At 43.8% G+C, this 19657-nt stretch overlaps 1 protein-coding gene across 3 annotated transcripts in view; it reads left to right on the top strand.

The window, feature by feature from the left end:
• Positions 1 to 17347, top strand: part of LOC309693606 (uncharacterized protein) — a 129194-nt gene extending 111847 nt beyond the window's left edge. The window contains exons 7-14 of one of the 3 annotated variants that reach the window (XM_082512991.1): positions 11357 to 11491; positions 14238 to 14298; positions 14764 to 14837; positions 15026 to 15081; positions 15416 to 15579; positions 15675 to 15847; positions 16164 to 16297; positions 16635 to 17347. In XM_082512991.1, coding sequence (XP_082369117.1) covers positions 11357 to 11491; positions 14238 to 14298; positions 14764 to 14774 — 207 coding nt within the window. In that variant the 3' untranslated portion in view covers positions 14775 to 14837; positions 15026 to 15081; positions 15416 to 15579; ... (1 more) ...; positions 16164 to 16297; positions 16635 to 17347. Of the gene's footprint in view, positions 1 to 11356; positions 11558 to 11641; positions 11738 to 14237; positions 14299 to 14763; positions 14838 to 15025; positions 15082 to 15415; positions 15580 to 15674; positions 15848 to 16163; positions 16298 to 16634 lie in introns of those variants that run through there. The other 2 variants (XM_082512990.1, XM_082512989.1) reach the window with 2 other exon arrangements.
• The last annotated feature ends 2310 nt before the right edge of the window (positions 17348 to 19657 follow it).

The following is a 19657-nucleotide window of genomic DNA, read 5'->3' as shown; positions in this document are numbered from 1 at the left end:
AAGATTAATATTCATTTGCTCCTCAACTACCAAATCAAATTTAAGCTGCTGCACCTTTACATTAAGGCTAAGTAAGATACACAAAAAACCCAAACTCTTCCAACAATGGCAGAGTTTGAGGCTGTTACGGCCCTAGCCTCTCTCTCTCTCTCTCCTGAGGGTGCCTGTGTGGGCGTGTCCCACTACCTCCCCTGCCTGAGATGCCACCTTTCCCTCCTGTACAGCTGACTCCCATCAGCAATTAAGGGTATTTAAGCCCAGGGAAAGGTGAGCTCTGGGCCAGAGTGCCAGTAGTGTGGTTACAGCTTGTGAGCTGAGTGGTTGTTGTGTTTGCAGCTAGTGAGCTGCTCTTTCTTTTTGGCTTACGTTTTACTTTATTGACCAACGCCTGAGTTTTGTTTGTTTTCTTAAATGGTGATAGCGGCTTGTCCGTCTCTTTTAGTTAGTATAAATTGAAACTTTAATAAAACTCTTTAATTTAACCCTTTTGCCTCCTTGACTCCTTTTTCTGACCCGGTCACTTTTTGTTACTTCCCCCTCCCCGCCTAGACCCCTCAGGGGAACGTAACAGAGGCTAATCCAGAAGTCAGTGAAAAGGGTGATGTGGAACTACTTTCTGCAGATGAGCAACTACAAGCAGTTGAAGGCACAGCTGATGATTTTTCTACTACCTCACAAAGAGCACGACAGAGCCAACGAGTCCGTACATTGACGGAAAAGGGCAAAGAACTGTACGGTGAGCACATAAAGAAGACTGCACATCGTTTCAGTGTGCGCTATGAGAAGTGGAAGGTTGTCATTAAGAATGCCAAAGGAGCTATAGATGGTCAATGCTCAAAGGATCTGCTACAAGAACATGTTTCCAAGGTTTTGAGTGCTTCTAAGGATGTGAATGCAGCCTATGATGACTTGAGACGTATTGAATCTCCAGATAGTGACACAACACGAAGGATGGATACGTGTGAAGCCATAACAAAGACAATTATCAAATCTGTAGGAAAGTGTCCAAGCCCAAGTAGTGCGGAGGTTAAAAGAGATGAAGAACTTTGGAAGGACGCTGAGTCTTCATCTAAATCCGTAGCCTCAGATGTGAAAAGTCAAAGGGATGAAAAATGGAAGGAGACTGAGTCTATGCCTAAGTTAGAAGCCTCAGACAGGATGAGTGTTAAGTCACACCACACTAAGCTCTCTTCGCATTCGAGGGTTTCCTCTAGACACTCCAGCCGGCTCTCGGCTAAAAGACAAGATGCAGCTGCTGAAGTTGCAGCAAATGAGGCTGCTCTCCAAGTTCTGCTTGAACAAGAAATCCATATGAAGGAAATTGAAAGGCAAGAAGCAGAAATAGCACAAAGACAAAAGGCTCTAGAAGCTAAGCGCAGAGAAGTAGAGCGACTTGAGACTGTAAAAAAGCTGAATGCAGCAAAGGCTCGACAGCGGGTGTATGAACAAAGTGAATGTTCAGATGAAGAAATATACAACCTACTTCACCACAGATCTGATAAAAATGAAGTCAAGTCTGAAAACAATGACCAGCATATGAAACGGTGTTCCTCGCCACGAAATGTGACACCGCACCAAGAGGTGAACACAGAAGATCTGGTCAAAGCATTTGCAGTGTCTCTTTATGCAAGTCGTCTTCCAGTACCAGAGCCAACAATATTCAGTGGCGACCCTATCAGATACAATGATTGGAAAATTTCCTTTCAGACTCTGATTGACAGGAAAAATATACCAACTGAAGAGAAGACTTATTATCTGAGGAAATATGTAAGTGGACCTGCAAGGAAGGCAATAGAAGGCACAGAGTCTGCATACTATGCAGCATGGACAGTTCTCGAAGAGAGGTATGGCAATCCCTTCCTCATAGCAAAGGCCTTCAGAGACAAACTTGACGCATGGCCTAAGATAAGCTCTAAAGGCAGAATGGAACTTCAAGCATTTGCTGACTTCCTTTGCTGCTGTAAGACAGCCATGTTGCAAATGAAGGGGCTTGAAGTGCTCAATGACTGCAATGAAAACCAAAAAAATGCTCGCAAAACTTCCAGATTGGCTTACTTCAAGGTGGAACAGAAAGGTTACAGAAGTGCAAGAAGAGACTCACACCTTTCCAAGCTTCAGCCAATTCGTAGATTTCATCTCACGGGAAGCCAAAATTGCCTGTAATCCCATAACATCTCTCTTTGCTCTGAAGCCAAGCGAAACTGAAGGGGAAAAAACAACAAGGAACAGAGGCAATGGAGCAAAGGTGCTAGCAACTAACTCAAATGAAAGGACTGTTAGTGCTAGTTGTGTGTACTGTGAAAGGTCGAGTCACAGCCTACTTAAGTGTAGAAGGTTCATAAATGAGAGCATTGTTGAGAGACTAAAGTTTGTTCAAGACAAGAAGTTATGTTTTGGCTGTCTGAACTCTGGTCATCGCTCCAAGGATTGTGAAGGGAGAGAAACCTGTGACACATGTAATAAAAGACATCCAACATGTCTTCATGACAATCGCACGAAGGAAGACAGAACAAGGAGAAATCCACACAAGAACAGTGACAGGACAAGACAAATGAACGCAGATGTCTCACAAGACAACAGTGTCACACCAACAAGTGAAGCAACTTCTAACAGAGTCACACAGAATGTTGACGACACTCACACATCTTCCATTATTCCAGTATGGGTGTCAACCAAAGGTTAGCCAGAGCATGAAATTCTTGTGTACGCGCTCCTTGATACACAGAGCGATACGACCTTTATTCTTGAAGAAACGGCACAAGCTCTGCATATCAAAGGTGAATCGACTCAGCTAAAGCTCACTACTATGTCTTCAAGAAACACAGTTGTGTCCTGTCGCAAGCTCTCAGGTCTACAAGTCAGAGGGTTCTACTCAAATAAGACCATTTCTCTACCAGTGACGTATGCCAGAGACTTTATTCCCGCAAACCGAGATCACATTCCATCGCCTGCAACAGCTAAGGCATGGTCTCATCTTGAATGCATTGCAAGTGAGATCGCTCCACTACAAAGTTGTGATGTTGGTCTGCTGATTGGGTACAACTGCCCCCAAGCACTTGTTCCTCGTGAGGTTGTGTCTGGAAAGGAAAATCAGCCGTTTGCGCAAAGAACTGATCTGGGATGGAGTATTGTGGGTTATGGCAATCCATGTCTCGATTATAGAGACGCCTTCGGAATAAGTCACCAAGTCATTGTGAAGGAAGTGGTGCCTGACATTAATCCCTCTTTAAATCTCACCAACAAGGTTCACTATGTCTACAGAACTCAAATAAAGGAAATGATCTCTCCCACAGAGGTCCTAAAGATGTTGGAGTCTGACTTTGTTGAGAAAGCACCAGAAGACACAAAGGTCTCTCAAGAAGATCTCAAATTTTTAACAAAGATGAAGGCCGGCATTAGGCACAAGGAGGATGGTCATTTTGAAATGCCACTCCCATTTAAGAGTGAAAGGCCGAACCTGCCAAACAACAAGGCATGTGCTATTCATCGCCTCAAATGTTTAGAAAAAAAGCTCAAGAGTAACAAGCAGTACTACATGGACTATAAGAAATTCATGAATGACATCCTAGCCCATGGAGATGCTGAAAAGGTCACAGAGCAAGACATTGACAAGACACCAGTTTGGTACATCCCACACCATGGTGTGTATCATCCACAAAAACCCGGAAAGATTCGTGTCGTCTTTGATGCCTCTGCCAAGTTCCAAGGCGCTTCTTTAAATGACCATCTCCTCACTGATCCAGAGCTAACAAACACCTTGCTCGGAGTCTTGTGTCGCTTCCGAAGAGGCCCAGTGGCTTTCATGTGTGACATCGAACGCATGTTCCACCAATTCCATGTGCATGCTTGTGACCAAGATTACCTACGGTTCCTGTGGTGGGAGAACGGTGACCTTGAAACTCCATTCACTGTCTACAGGATGAAGGTACACCTATTTGGAGCAGCATCTTCTCCAGGTTGCGCCAACTATGGCCTCAAGCATCTTGCAGCTGAAGGGGAAGGAAGTTTTAATGAAGAAACCATTAAGTTCATCAAAACCAACTTCTATGTTGATGACGGACTAGCAAGTGTTGACACTGAAGATCAGGCAATACAGCTGGTTAATGAAGCACGCAAACTCTGCAGCATGGGCAAACTTCGGTTGCACAAGTTCATCTCAAACAGCACCAACGTTCTAGCTTCGCTTCCGAAAGAAGAATGCGCTGCAGCTCCCAAAGAGCTAGATATGGCACTCGGTGAAGTACACATGGAAAGAGCACTTGGCGTACAATGGTGTGTGGCGTCAGATCAATTTCAGTTCAGAGTAGTTGTTAAGGACAAACCACTCACCAGAAGAGGAGTATTGGCCACAGTCGCCTCTGTGTTCGATCCACTTGGGTTTGTGTCACCTTTCATTCTGCTGGGAAAGCAGATTTTGCAACAAATGTGTCGAGATAAACTCAGCTGGGATGATAACATACCTGACAGACTTCGACCTCGGTGGGAGTATTGGTTGCGTGACCTGGGAAACCTTGCAGACGTAAAGGTTCACAGATGCTACATTCCTGCGAACTTCAAGGCACAGCACTACGAACTTCATCATTTTTCTGATGCAAGTGCATCTGGATATGGAATGTGCACTTACCTCAGAGCAGTAAGCACAACTGGTGAAGTCCACTGCTCATTGGTGATGGGAAGATCAAGAGTTCCACCAACCAAAGTCACAACTATACCTCGGCTTGAGTTGTCGGCGGCCGTTGTTGCTGTGCGCACTGGTGACATGCTGAAAAAGGAATTGGAAATGGAAATTTCAGAAGAAAGGTATTGGACTGACTCGAAGGTGGTACTCGGATACCTCAGCAATGAAGCCAGAAGATTTCATGTGTTTGTTGCAAACCGAGTGGAACGCATCAAACAAAGCACAGATTCAACCCAATGGAGGTATGTAACTTCCGAAGATAATCCGGCAGACCACGCCTCAAGAGGTCTTACAGCAGAACAACTTGTAGCATCAAACTGGTTCAAAGGCCCAGACCTCTTTTGGCAGAAGGTCATACCCAGTGAGGAAATTAAGGTGGGAGAGTTATCAACCAGTGACCCGGAGGTTAAGAAGGTTCAAGTCCACAAGATACAAGGGGAGGAACAAAGGTCACTGTTAGATCGCTTACACAAGTTTTCCGACTGGTCGAGGATGATTAAGGCAGTTGCTAGACTCAAGCGCTATGTGAAAGAAGCAAAGGATCACAAGAGTAGATCACACGACATCAGTAGCCTACAAGAGAGAAAGGAAGCAGAGTTAACAATCATAAAGATGGTTCAAGAAACAGCCTTTGCTCAGCAAATAAAAACCTTGCAACATCATGATGTGATGCAGATGAAAGACAAGGTTAGCAAGTTACACAAGTTATGTCCATTTCTTGATGACCAAGGCATTCTTCGGGTAGGCGGACGCTTAACACATGCAGCTTTGCACCCCAATGTCAAGCATCCCGCAATCCTGCCAAGAGACAGTCACGTGTCGGCATTACTGGTCAAACATTATCACGAGAAGACATACCATCAAGGACGAGGGATCACCATGAATGAACTTCGAGCTAACGGATTCTGGATTCTTGGATGCAGCAAGATTGTGTCATCTTACATCTATAAATGTGTAAAATGCAGAAGGTTCAGAAGGCGCACAGAGCAGCAGAAGATGGCAGACCTCCCAGAGGATCGGATGGAGACCACACCGCCATTCACCTACTGTGGGATGGACTGCTTTGGTCCTTTTTATGTCAAAGAAGGCCGCAAGGAGCTAAAGCGTTATGGCTTGCTAATCACTTGCATGTGGTCCAGAGCAGTGCATCTTGAAATGCTTGACGATCTCTCTACAGATTCCCTCATCAACTCATTACGTGCATTCATGGCCATCAGAGGTACAGTTCGTCAGATAAGATGCGATCAAGGCACGAATTTTGTCGGCACTAGAAATGAGTTTATTGGAGCATTTAAGGAAATGGATCAAGCCAAGCTAGGGAAACTGGACTGTGAGTTTCTCATGAACACCCCAGCGTCTAGTCATATGGGTGGTGTCTGGGAAAGACAAATTCGCACCATAAGAAGTGTTCTCATGTCCATTCTGGAACAATCAGCCAAACAACTCGACAGCTCCTCTCTGAGGATATTCCTGTATGAAGTCATGGCAGTGATTAATAGCAGACCATTGACTACTGACCAACTATGTGATCCATCAAACCCAGAACCTTTAACACCGAATCACATACTAACCATGAAGTCCACAATCATCTCTCCACCTCCAGGAAGGTTTGTGAAAGAAGATCTTTATCTCCGTAAGAGGTGGCGTCGTGTTCAACTACTTGCCAACACTTTCTGGACAAGGTGGAAAAAGGAGTATTTGTTAAATCTTCAAGGCAGACAGAAGTGGACCAAAGAGCACAGAAATGCTAAGATCAATGATGTTGTCCTCCTGAAGGATGAGATAACTCCACGCAACCAGTGGAAGTTGGCAAGGATCATTGAAGTGTATCCTGGAAAGGATGGAAAAGTGAGGAAGGTGAAATTGCTGCTGAGTGATCCAACCCTGGATAGAGCAGGAAAACGTACCTCCAAACCTGTGCACCTGGAAAGACCCATTCAGAAGACAGTCATTCTGATGGAAGCGGAAAACGATTCTCCACCGCACTCTGCTTAAAGGATAATTCACGATAGTTCATTCAAAAGCCGTTCATTAGTTCATAGGCAATACTTTATTCTTTTTAATCACAAGTGATTGGTGGGAGTGTAACGGTCTTTTGCATTTGATGTTTGTTGCATTTGATGTTTGTTGCATTTGATATTTGTTAAGCTGTATGTCTGGATTTTGTTCCTTTGCGCCCTCTGGTCGTGAACTGTGTAGGGTACAGCTTTGCTGTTTGGGTCTCCACCCAGCCACTTTTCTTTTGCTAGCGCACATGGTGTCTGCATTCTGCAACTCACAGTTAGCTCCACACATGGAGAAAATATTGTTTAAAGCGTGAAAATAATTGATGAAGAAGATGGAAGATAAGGCAATAAGGCCATAAAGGACTATTTAGCACCTCCTGGATGTCAGCTCACGAGGTTTGTGTATTTTAAATGGTTTATTTTTTGTAATTAAGGATTTTTTTGATTGATTGACATTACGTACAAGAGCGCATTTTGATGTGATGTTTTTGTTTTATTGTTTTGTCCGTGAGCAGTTCTCACGGGTTGCCAAGACCAGAATAAACCCTGTTTTATAACTACATCGTGCGTACGTCAATCCTTGAGGGTGCTACATCAGCCATGATCACTGTTGTAACACTAGAAAACATGACTAACATGATGACTTACCGAACTTGCCAGCCATGCTTGGGTTGTAATTGCTTCTGTCAATGTTCAGTTTACACAGTGTTTTGTAGCCAATAGAAGTGGAGTAAGAAGTGAAAGGCAAAGACTGTGCTGCAGCTTTTCCTTTGAAAGATTTTACAGTCACAGATATGGGACTGAACTTGGATTCAAAGAACTCACGGCCCAGAATAGTGTTTCCAGTAGCACTCTTTCCAGTTCCAGTCTTCCCCACCATCACAATCCTCATCTCATCATCATTTGTCCTGCCAGAATCTGTGTAGAAAGATCAGAAAGAATACATGGCAGGAAATATATTGTACTTATTATACATATACCTGATCATGCACCGGGTTTGGGGTCGGTGTTTTAGGTTACAAATGTTCTGGTAGATGGTCAAAAGTTAATTCAACATCTACAGAGATGGGTCACAAGTCTCTATCCTGCTGTTGATCCTGTGAAATCAGAGTCATCCTCAGTAATGACCCTGACACTCTGCTAATCAGGTGGCGGGTGAGGACGCTGGACAGACCTGGTGCACCTAAACGCGTAGTGAGGGTGTGCTGGGAACGTCTAGCAGAGGCCCCAGTCCGCAAGATCTTCAACGCACACCTCCGGCAGAGCTTCAACAGCATTCCGAGGGAGACTGGGGACATTGAGTCCGAATGGACCATGTTCAGCGTCTCCAATGCCGAAGCTGCTGCATTGAGCTGCGGCCGCAAGGTGGTTGGTGCCTGCCGTGGTGGTAATCCCCGAACCAAATGGTGGACACCAGAGGTGAAGGGAGCCACCAGGCTGAAGAAGGAGTCCTATCGGGCTTGGTTAGCCTGTGGGACTCCGGAGGCAGCCGACAGGTATCGACAGGCCAAGCAGAATGCGGCTCGGGCAGTGGCTGAAGCAAAAACTCGGGTGTGGGAGGAGTTCGGAGAGGCCATGGAAAAAGACTTTCAGACTGCCTCGAAGAGATTCTGGCAAACCGTCAGGCGTCTCAGGAGGGGAAAGCGGTGCTCTACCTGCACTGTGTATAGTGCTGGCGGAGCGCTGCTGACGTCGACTGAGAAAATTGTCAGGCGGTGGAAGGAATACTTTGAGGACCTCCTTAATCCCACTGACACGTCTTCCGAGGAGGAAGCAGAGTCTGGGGATGAGGGGAATGACCCGCCAATTTCCGGGGGCGAGGTCACTGAGGCAGTTAAACAACTCCTTGGTGGCAGAGCCCCTGGTGTTGATGAGGTCCGCCCCGAGTTCCTGAAGGCTCTGGACGTTGTAGGGCTGTCCTGGTTGACACGCCTCTGCAATGTTGCGTGGAGATCAGGGGCAGTACCCCTGGACTGGCAGACCGGGGTGGTGGTCCCCATCTTTAAGAAGGGGGACCGGAGGGTGTGTTCCAACTACAGGGGGATCACACTCCTCAGCCTCCCTGGGAACGTCTATGCCAGGGTGCTGGAAAGGAGAGTTCGTCCGCTAGTCGAACCTCGGATACAGGAGGAACAATGCGGTTTTCGTCCTGGTCGCGGAACACTGGACCAGCTCTTTATCCTCTCGAGGATACTTGAGGGTGCATGGGAGTTTGCCCAACCAGTCTACATGTGTTTTGTGGACTTGGAGAAGGCATTCGACCGTGTCCCTCGGGGTGTCCTGTGGGAGGTGTTGCGGGAGTATGGGGTGTCTGGCCCATTGCTATGGGCCATTCGATCCCTATACGACTGTTGCAAGAGCTTGGTTCGCATTGCCAGCAATAAGTCGGACTCGTTCCCGGTGGGTGATGGGCTCCGCCAGGGCTGCCCTTTGTCTCCGGTTCTGTTCATAATTTTTATGGACAGGATTTCTAGGCGCAGCCAAGTGGCGGAGGGCTTTCGCTTTGGTGGCCTCAGAATCTCATCTCTGATTTTTGCGGATGATGTGGTTCTGTTGGCTTCATCGGGTGAGGGCCTCCAGCTCGCACTGGAACGGTTCGCAGCCGAGTGTGAAGCAGCGGGAATGAGGATCAGCACCTCCAAATCTAAGGCCATGGTTCTCAGCCGGAAAAGGGTGGAGTGCCCACTCCAGGTCGGGGATGAGTTCCTGCCCCAAGTGGAGGAGTTCAAGTATCTCGGGGTCTTGTTCGCGAGTGATGGGAGAAGGGAGCCGGAGATCGACAGACGGATTGGGGCTGCAGCTGCAGTAATGCAGACGCTGCACCGGTCCGTCGTGGTGAAGAGGGAGCTGAGTGTAAAAGTGAAGCTCTCAATTTACCGGTTGATCTACGTCCCTACCCTCACCTATGGCCACGAGCTGTGGGTAGTGACCGAAAGAACGAGATCGCGGATACAAGCGGCAGAAATGAGCTTCCTCCGAAGGGTGGCTGGCCTCTCCCTTAGAGATAGGGTGAGAAGTTCGGCCACCCGGGAGGGGCTCAGAGTAGAGCAGCTGCTGCTCCACATCGAAAGGAGCCAGCTGAGGTGGTTCGGGCATCTGACAAGGATGCCCCCTGGGCGCCTCCTGGGTGAGGTGTTCCAGGCATGTCCCACCGGGAGGAGGCCCCGGGGCACACCCAGGACACGCTGGAGAGATTATGTCTCTCGGCTGGCCTGGGAACGCCTTGGTATTCCCCCGGATAAGCTGGAGGAGGTGGCTGGGGAGAGGGAGGTCTGGGCGTCTCTGCTTAGGCTGCTGCCCCCGCGACCCGGCCTCGGATAAAGCGGATGAAGATGGATGGATGGATGGATGTAGTTTTTAAAGTATGATGAACTAAGTGTATGGGGTTTTTCCTCAACTGAATAGTTTTTTGTGTGTCTTTTGTTTAGTTTTTTTTGCCATGATAGTATCCTGTTTCTTCTACTGCTAATGAAGTTGTTGTGACACTGAGGAAAAGCATTGTTGTACTTTATAGATTGCAGAAGGATTTTTAAAACTTCAGAAATATTTCATGTGATCTTTATTCCTAAAGATGAGCATGAAAAGAAAAAATTACAAATTATATCAAAGAATGCTAAAACCCTTTTGTGTTACCTGCATGGGAGGAGCATGATGCCCACTGGGACCAATAGAAACACATGCAGCAGCCAATCAGAGTGTACAGAGAATGCCAGAGCCTGTATCTGATGCAGAGACATGTTGATTACTCACCTGAGGGTTTCAGCTTGTCAGGACTGAAACACCATGAAGCATCATTGGCCTACCCTCACAGTTTGGAAGAAAATTATTACCATTTCCCTGAGCCACCAGTTGGCCAGCTAGCCGCACTGCACAGCATCATGATCATGGCTCCCAGTAGCATTCTACTCTGAGACACAATCATGCTGATCACTATATACACCCCAGGTCTCAAACATCAGAGTCCAGTGGGGAGTCAGGAGCATTACTAGAGGGGGCCAGCACCAACCATCCTAGATTTTGTACACCCACACCCACAGGAGTTTGCATGGTTGAGGATTGTTTGTGGAAAATACTCTTTCAGCAGATGCAACAGAACGCTTCAAACTCTAAATATTGGTGGATCATATTAAGGTGAAGGAGGCCCTGCTTGCTGACTTCTATAGCAATTCTAGGTACCCTCATACCCAATGGATGCCAGGAGTATAGACAACCACACCAACTGGCACTCAGCATATTGCAGAGTGATGGATGGGGCATCTGTCATGTAAGGAGATACCAAGATCTTCAGGATGTTTGCTCTAAAGGTACGCTCACTGGTCAGTTTGCATAGACAGTTAGGGAGGAAAGGAATTGTAGAGCTGGAATGTGGGGCCCAGGTGTCAAGGTTGCTTGAAAAACTGCCACATGGTTTGCGGTCCAGTTTCCATAAATATTGTCAGCCTCAGAGTATTCCCTTTCCTACTGGCTCGAATATGAGCTGCAGGCGCAAGTTGATACTTCACTGTTCACGTCATGATCTGGAGGTATGACTGGAAATTCCATCAGGCACCTGAGTTCCTTGGTCTCCACCCCTGGGCGGAGCCATCATCTCTCCTGCAGTCCTGTACACCTGAAGCCAAATCTGGGTAATCAAGTTGAGGATTTAAGCTTACCTTGTTTTCCTGTGTCACAGTTTCCCTGGACCTTCTTCGCCACTGCCTTCAACCTCAGCTTGTTTTGGATAACCTCCACACTCTGGAAAATACAGAGAATCTCGACTGCCTGCCCTCCAGCTATCACTCACCACCTCGGATGCAGTGGAACTCAGGTCACCTTTGCCAATACTCACCTGAATTCTCTCCACCTTTCCCTCAAAGCCAAGCTCACCCCAGCTGTCAGTAAAAAATATTAATCATACCCACCTTCCCTAGGTGTCCTGCGCCCACCACCTTCCTAACCACGTTTGCTTCTCTTCCAGATACACCCGCTCCATTCCCATCGCAACTGTCACTTCACAGTTCACTCTCGCTGACCCACGGCCGCATCACTACTCTTTGCTATGAATTAATCTGTTTTCTTAATAAAACACTGTAAAACTTACGAGCCATCTCTGTTGTGGTTCGCTGCATTTGAGTCTAGTTTAGCTATCAGCCTGTGGCCATTGTGACAATTCAGCTCAAAGAAACCAGTATTTCAGACAGGAGAGGAAAGGAAGAAGTCATCCAGTAAGATAACCACTGCAGTGTTGAAGGGGTAAAAGGGCAGCCTGCAGAATTACCACTGAAAACCATGAGACAAGATCTCCATGTCCTCTAAGGTGAGGCTGTCTCTTTTAGCATTTCTCTTGTTTTCCAACCAGGATGGATTTTCAAAATCCACCATGCTCTCACTGCCAAGACACTTGGGCTGGCAGAGCACACTCAGCCAGTGAATGCCCTTAAGCAGAAATCTTAAGGATCTGGCACTACAGGATCAGCCCACACACATGTGGTCACCCTGTTAGAGCCTGTCTGACTTGGCCCTACAGGTGTCAAGATGCACCTTGGCTGGACATTACAAGGTCCAGCTCAAGAGGTAATGCAGCAATTCAATTCAATTCATTTTTATTTATACAGGGCCAAATCACAACAACAGTCACTATAATGATAAGGATAAGATTTATTTGACCATACAGACAATACCTAAAATATACAAACTTACATTGGGGAGAAATGTCAGGCCAGGCAGCAACAAAGGGATAGACAGTGAGATATGTAACATATAGGGGCAAAACAGGGTTTCTGCCTATGATGACTTCCAACAAGGAAGTCATCATGAGGAGAAAACAAAAAACTCCATAGCATATAAAGAAGCACAAATATCATCACACTATAACACCATGAAACACAGACAAGCCGCTTTACATTGCAAGGTAGATGCTACAATAATACATACAGAGAAAAACCCAACAATCATATGACCCCCTGTGAGCAAGCACTTTGGCGACAGTGGGAAGCAAAAACTCCCTTTTAACAGGAAGAAACCTCCGACAGAACCAGGCTCAGGGGGGGGCGGGGCCATCTGCCACGACCGGGTGGGAAGAGAAAGAAGGAAGACAGGTTAAAAGACATGCTGTGGAAGCGAGCCAGAGATGAATAACTCTTGACTAAGGAGCACTTGACTGAGGACCAGTGTTATTTCACCACCCGTCAGTCCCAGAATGCAAACCTGTTTTGAGATGTTGGAGAGACTATGGCAAATGGATGTGCTACCCTTTTGCACTGCCAAAGCCAGCACCAGGTCGTGACAAGAAGCTATTAAGCTTCTTGAGACATTGGTGGAGTTAAGCTGTATGCAACACAGCTCCTACAGGCTTATAATATGTCTACGCTGTCTGCACCTAAGGAGGCAGTTCTCCCTGTGCGCCACAGTACAGAGCGCAGATTGTTGAAGTCACTGGAGCATGTCCTTGCCTACACAACAGAGATTCAGAGACTGGAAAGGGGAAGTTATGTTTTCAAACTATACTGTATCTTTGTAAGGTCTACAATATAAAGCGCTTTGAGGCGACTCCTGTTGTGATTTCCCGCTGTAGAAATAAAATTGAATTGAAATTAAAATTAAAATTGAGCTGAGAATACTCCGACTAGCTGCTATATCCCATGCCACATGGCGCAGCATAACGGCAAGAATTGACTTGTATCAGTGACTACCTTCTCCCTGGATGTACTTTGGGGCCACAACTCCTGGCAGTTCAGTCTCTTCTTCGAGATTGAAGAAGTCACTTGGATGGGTGACAAAACATTTCTCCCAAAAAACGCTACATCCAGATCAACAGAATCAACTTTTTGGAGATTTACTTTCCTGGATGACTGAGAATGCATCAAGACGATGTTTATATTATTTCCTACAATTTCAGAACCACTCCCCTACTGGCCAGCTACAGTTTGTGCTTAATGTGTGCCAATGATAAATACAGTTTTCGTGCTGTGACATCATCTCTCACTGGACATTATTACAAGAGGACAGCACTGAACAGCGTTCTAGTGATAGTGGGTTATTGTGTCTGCTATAACACCATGTATGAATCACATCATTTCCTGTCACAGTTACCCAAAAGGGGTTTTGGGGTCAGTTTACAAAGTGAGGTACAGTGAGGATTATTAAAAGAATGAAGAAAAGGAAAACACTGCAGTGGAGAAAATGTTCAGATCAAACACCAAACAGTTTTCTGAGGAAGTCTTTAAATCTTCCAAAACAAAGAACATTCCCTAACTCTCACATGTTGGCCTATCTCTCCCTGATAAGGAGGTGTCTCACTATCTGTCTAATGTCACCCATGAACTTACAATGGCCCCACTGTATCAAGTGTGTGTAATGAAAGTGTTACTGGGAAAGGCATGTGTGGAATACTCTGTTCAGTCTGCGGCCATCATGACTGAGCTTTGGATAATTTAAAAATAATGATTGGATAATCAATCAATCGACTTGACTTGCGGTTGCAGCATACATAAGTGAAGCAGAATAAATTCACAGAAAGATTTCCAGGTTTCCTGAATCTACAGTGCGTGACGTCATGCTTCTTCTTTGTTCAGAAACGTGTCATTGTCTTCAGGCAGAGAATCACAGTCATTGACAGTAGAGGGACAACTGAAGGTAACAGCTTTTTACTATTTCTTTTATAGCATTGTTACTATAGCACAACCATGACAGGTGACTTTATTATTCGATTTGATTCATATGAGAGCTTTAATCCAGAATAGTTAATCATAGTCGAGGCTATTTATCTTCTGAATGTATGAACAAAGCAAACGTATCATGTCCTTTCTTTTCTGTGGATAAAAGTAGTTGGTGGCAATGGAAAATTGCATTTATGTTGTTAAAATTCACAAGTCAGTGTAACTTAGTGAAGACGTAAAACTCGTACGAGGAAAGAAGTTTCTTTGTGTTTGATTATGTGACCACTGAGACGTCCCAACTTCCGTATGTACGCATGTAAAAAGGGGGAAGTAACACAGGAAAATGCTTTTTGAAAAGTGCTACAGCAGCGTCTCTGTGCTTTCTAATGAATGCTGCATGCTTATTGATACATGCGTATATGTGCACATTTGTATCACTCAGATCAGCCATGAAGCTGTTTCCACATCATCCTGTTATTTGGTCCAGTTTGTTGGTTTTGTGGTTCACACAATGTGGTAAGTGAAAGAGTAATCACAATGTACACAGACACTCTGTGAACAAATGGGCTATAAGGAATAGCTATGAAAACATTTGACCTTAAGTCATTGGTGTTTTTTTTTAAACAAAAGATTTCCTTTAATATTATTAATCAGGGTGGTGTTCAGCTTTATTTCCTTTTCTTCTTCTTCTTCTTTCCCCCAAGAATCTGAGGGCCACACTTTGAATGCCTGTCAAGAGAAAATGGATGACCAGTACGAGGTGAAAATAAACCTATCCTTTTATCTTTGAAAGACCATACAGACATGGTGCTTGTACCATTAGGTCCATAAGTATTTGAACAGTGAGACAGTTATTGTAGTTTTGACTCTGTACACAACTACAGCCGATTTGAAATTAAACAATCAGGAAGTCATTGAAATCCAGACAGGAATTACAATTTTATGTATAAAAATGGCTTTAATGGCTTGCCACTCTTTACTCCAGCACCATTGTGTTGGTGTACAGAGACTGTCCAAAAATGTATGGCTCTAACTAATAAATATAAATATGGTGCGTTTTTTAATGTTTCAATGTTCTGATCTTGTATGTGAAGTTGGGTATGGTTCTCATACGGACTTCAGCTCAGCAGGATTCCTATGAAGACCTTACAGATATAAAGGAGAAGTTTATCTGCCTCCTCTACCCAACAAATGAGCTCAACTGCTCCTGGTCATTCAACACTTTAGAGAAGGATACTAAGCTCTCTGTGTTTATCAGGTATTCTTATTTTTAAATAGAGCTTTATTTACAAATAAGGTACAATAAGCTGAAACACTGCTTTGAGTCTGTATCTCCTCTGTCTCCCCTACCAGCATTTGTGATGATGAAATACTGGTTGAGTCACTAAACTATACTTCTGTGGAAAGAGCTGGATCAGCGTCTTTGATTCTCAGCAATAATATGGCAGAAGTCATCCTTCATTTGAACAAGTCCATGCAGAACAAGTGGACGTCTTACACCTACGTGTATGACATGGACATGCTGGGTAATATTTCAAGACTATTAAGTAGTTATAAATGACAATGCTATAGATCAGATTAAAAAAAATACAAATATCTCTCTCGCTTTTGACAATTTTTCTTCATCAGTAATTAAAAAATTTCTGTCCTTTGAGATCTTGAAGGCTGTGACTAAAACTGGGGGTTAGTGCCAAGTACAGGGGTATGGAGTGGTAACCTGAAGTTTCAGTTCAGACTCCAGTGTATTTCAGCCACAATCTACAGCAGATGTTCAGAATTAAACGTTTCCAGTTATTTTACTAATTGTGCATGTGTGTCTGTGTGTCTGTGTGTGTGAGACAGAGCTCCTTTCTCCACCTCCAAACATCTATGCTTCAGTCAAAGGTGGAGCCCTGGTTGTATCATGGGGTCTGCCTCGCACCAGAGAAGTCGTTAACTCTTATTGTTTTGAATACCAGCTGGACAAAGGTGATCAGGTACAGTATCTCTGATCACGGATCTTTCTTGTGCACATATGACAGGATTAATGAATGAGACAAACTTGGTGAAAAACTCAACTCAGTGAGGACTAAAGTATTTTTAATGTTTTAATTAGAGAAAAACAAAAATGACTTTTTAAAGTAGAAAATGTGAACATCTTTTGATAAATGCTGGTTACATTTTTTTCCATTCTCAGAAGCAATAAATAACACATTCTGATAGGTTTAGCTGTACTCAATAGAAGCTGAAAGTCAGAGCAGTCTGAGGTACAGAGGAACATTAAGGTAAACCCAAGATTTATTTATTTATTTTTAATGGCTCTTTTCAAAACAGGAACAGCCAATATACTTGATCGCCCAGCAGTCTTACAGAGAGCCAGTTTCAGATGCCACACGCACCTACAAACTGAGAATGAGGACACGAATAACAAATACCTGCTCTGGATCATCTCAGTGGAGTGAATGGAGTGATGGTGTTGTCGTGCAGAATGATTCAACCGATGGCTGGTGATCCAGTGTCAGCGACTGGTTGAAGGGCTAGTGTCTGAAAGCCTTAGTAAATGTTATTATTTTTGAAACTTTTCTTTCTTGGTCATATTCTTTCTTGGCCCTGTGAAACTGCATTTCGTTGCCCTGTACCTGTGCATGTGCAATGACAATAAAGTTGAATTCTATTCTAATTCTATTCTATTCTATAGGAATTGACAAAAAGAGATATTTTCTTTAACCATTTCACATATAGTGGCCACTATAATGAACAGCTATTCAAAGACTGTTTTCTTGTATTTGTGTCAGTGTTCATAGTTTACTTGCACATAAACACAACACAGTGTATATTATTTATTCGTTTTTCCAAATTCATAAGTCAAAACATATGTTGTCCACAGGTGGACATTTTAAAAAACATTTTAAAAAAGTTTAAAAAAAAGTTCAACAATCTTTTTTCATGCCTAAAGATGAATAAAAATACTTAAGAAAACAATCCTGATTGAGGTTGTCATAATTCATGCATGAAAGGGTTAAGCAAAGTTGGATGAAAGCTGCTTCCATGTAATATAATGTTTCTTTCTGTTGGTTTCTAAATACAGATGTGTAAAGTCTTTCTTGTCTTTAAAAATGGCAAGGTCTAAGACCCTCACCTTGCGATACTAATAGCTTAATATTAGGATTGTTATTTTAAAAAAATGTGAAAAGCAGGTAGTGCTAGAAACCAAGTAACAGTGTAGCGTCCCCACCAAATAATGTGTTAGGGGGAAAAACATGATCCTGATTAAACAATCTTCTTCCCCTTTACTCAGGTAGAGCTTCCAAAGACCAAAGTCTTTTGTGGGGACATGACTCTGAAAACTCTAATTCAAGCACTATTTATGCAATCTACATGAGTCCTACTGTACTGTCAAGAGGTCATCCTTAGCTTTCCATGGTTGCCACACTTGAGGGGGTTAGACTAACAGAGCAATATTGTTTTCAAGATAATGAGAATTGCAGCTTTTATGGAAGTTCAGTTTATTTATATAGTACTAAATCACAACAACAGTCACCTTGAGGTGCTTTATATTGTACAGTAAAGAACCTACAATAATACAGAGAAACCCCCAAGAACCAGACCCCAAGAACCCCTTTCAGCACATGACACTCTACATTGTCACACATCATTCAAATCTGACATTTCTCTGTGATGACCCACACCACCTTGACTTCTTTTTGGTCTGCTTGAGTGTCAGGTCTTATTTGCTGGCATTGGAAGGCTGATGTGACACGTTTGTGTGCCAACACTCTATAAAAGACCTCAGAGCTCAGTTGTTGTTATGGCTCTCCTCTCTGAGACACCTTTTTCGATTGTGTTCTTTCTCCAAACAACCTTGCATACACCATTTCTTTGACCGTGTGATGGTTTTGTGTATTGTTTTTGTAATTTGCTATTTCTAGTATTTAATAGAAGTTTAGTTCAGTGCATTTGAGTTTTGGTCTATGGATTTCCTGTTTTATTCTGAAAGTCTGTGTCTCATGTCAATGTCTCTAGTTTTATGTCTCCCTTTTAATTTGTATCAGCTGTGTTCCTCATCTGGTCCTCATTCCCTCATTTTCCTCTGGTATTTATTTTCTGTGTTTCCTTCTGTGCAGGGTCACGTCGTTAACGTCTGCTCACCATCGGTCCTGCCTGTGTGTTCTGTTCCTGTGTCATTTTGAGTTTTGTAGTTTTGGTCAGCAATAAAGCTAAGATTATTCTCTGAGTTTACCTCTGCCTTCACTCCTCCGCCTGCCCGCACACAGAGAGCCTTGACAGATCGTTTACAGCACTGCTTGTATTGACTACACACCATGGTTACACTAAATTTTGATGAGAACTCTCTAAAAGAGTTTTTGAGAACTCTCTTAAACAGAATGCAACAAAGAAAGATTCCTTTCACGGGCCGGTGACCTGGGTGGCAGTTGAGGAACCAAATCCCACAGCTTCAGAACTCTAGCTTACACAATGCTGCTTACTCATACTTTGGATGTCATCATTTTGTCCCTTCCAAGGCTCCGAGTAGGACTGCACTTTCACAATTCTGAGTAAAATCCTTTCTCACTCAGTCTCCCGTCATATCATCCATGACCATTATTACTACCATGGCGTATCGACCGAGCTGTATCTGACTTATAGGTGTGCAAAAAACCCACATCTCAACAATGAGAATTTATTTGTTAAAATTGTGTTTTAGCGTTCAGATGTGTTTCTATGCTGCTGTATAGGTGGTAATGATGTAATGATTCAACACCACAGTTACTAAAATCATCTCTGTGTTCACACTTTTCAGTTGTGTGATCTTGTTGAGCACATCATTGGTGCCTTGAGCCAAAGCAGGTTTGAAGGACTAACCTGTCTAGTGATGCGCAGCAAATGTATTATATTTGTTAAAACAGTGTTTGAGATGCATACAGTGAGACCCAAAGTTCTATTCTGGACAATAATTTTCATACAAAAGCCAGGTGCAGCAAAAATGAAAACTCATATATGCAAATTGATGTTTAATTTCTTTTTAAAAAAAATTGTCACAGGGTTAAATGAAATTGAATTTTCTGGCAATTATTTCATGTTTCAGGCTTCACAGGTTTTCAGCAGATTTTTTTTAAGACTTTTTGTCATCTGGCATATAAACTTTCATCATTTAAACTTTTAAACTTGTTGCATGAGAAAGCCAAATAACAAAGTTGACCTTAACATCAGCACAAATTTAATGTGAGAAAATAGTTTAGAAAGAAGAAGTGGGGGTGGTTTGGTACAAATTTGTTAGAAAGTCATACCACAGCATCTACTTTAAACTTCCTTAAGCTGCAGACAGAGGTCCTCTGGGATTGGTCGCAAAAAAAGCC

The sequence above is a fragment of the Aulonocara stuartgranti genome, assembly GCF_965226115.1.
Source record: "Aulonocara stuartgranti genome assembly, chromosome: 18".
In the NCBI taxonomy this organism is placed as follows: domain Eukaryota; kingdom Metazoa; phylum Chordata; class Actinopteri; order Cichliformes; family Cichlidae; genus Aulonocara; species Aulonocara stuartgranti.
Note: the sequence above shows the minus strand (reverse complement) of the source record. Positions and strands in the feature narration are given on the sequence as shown.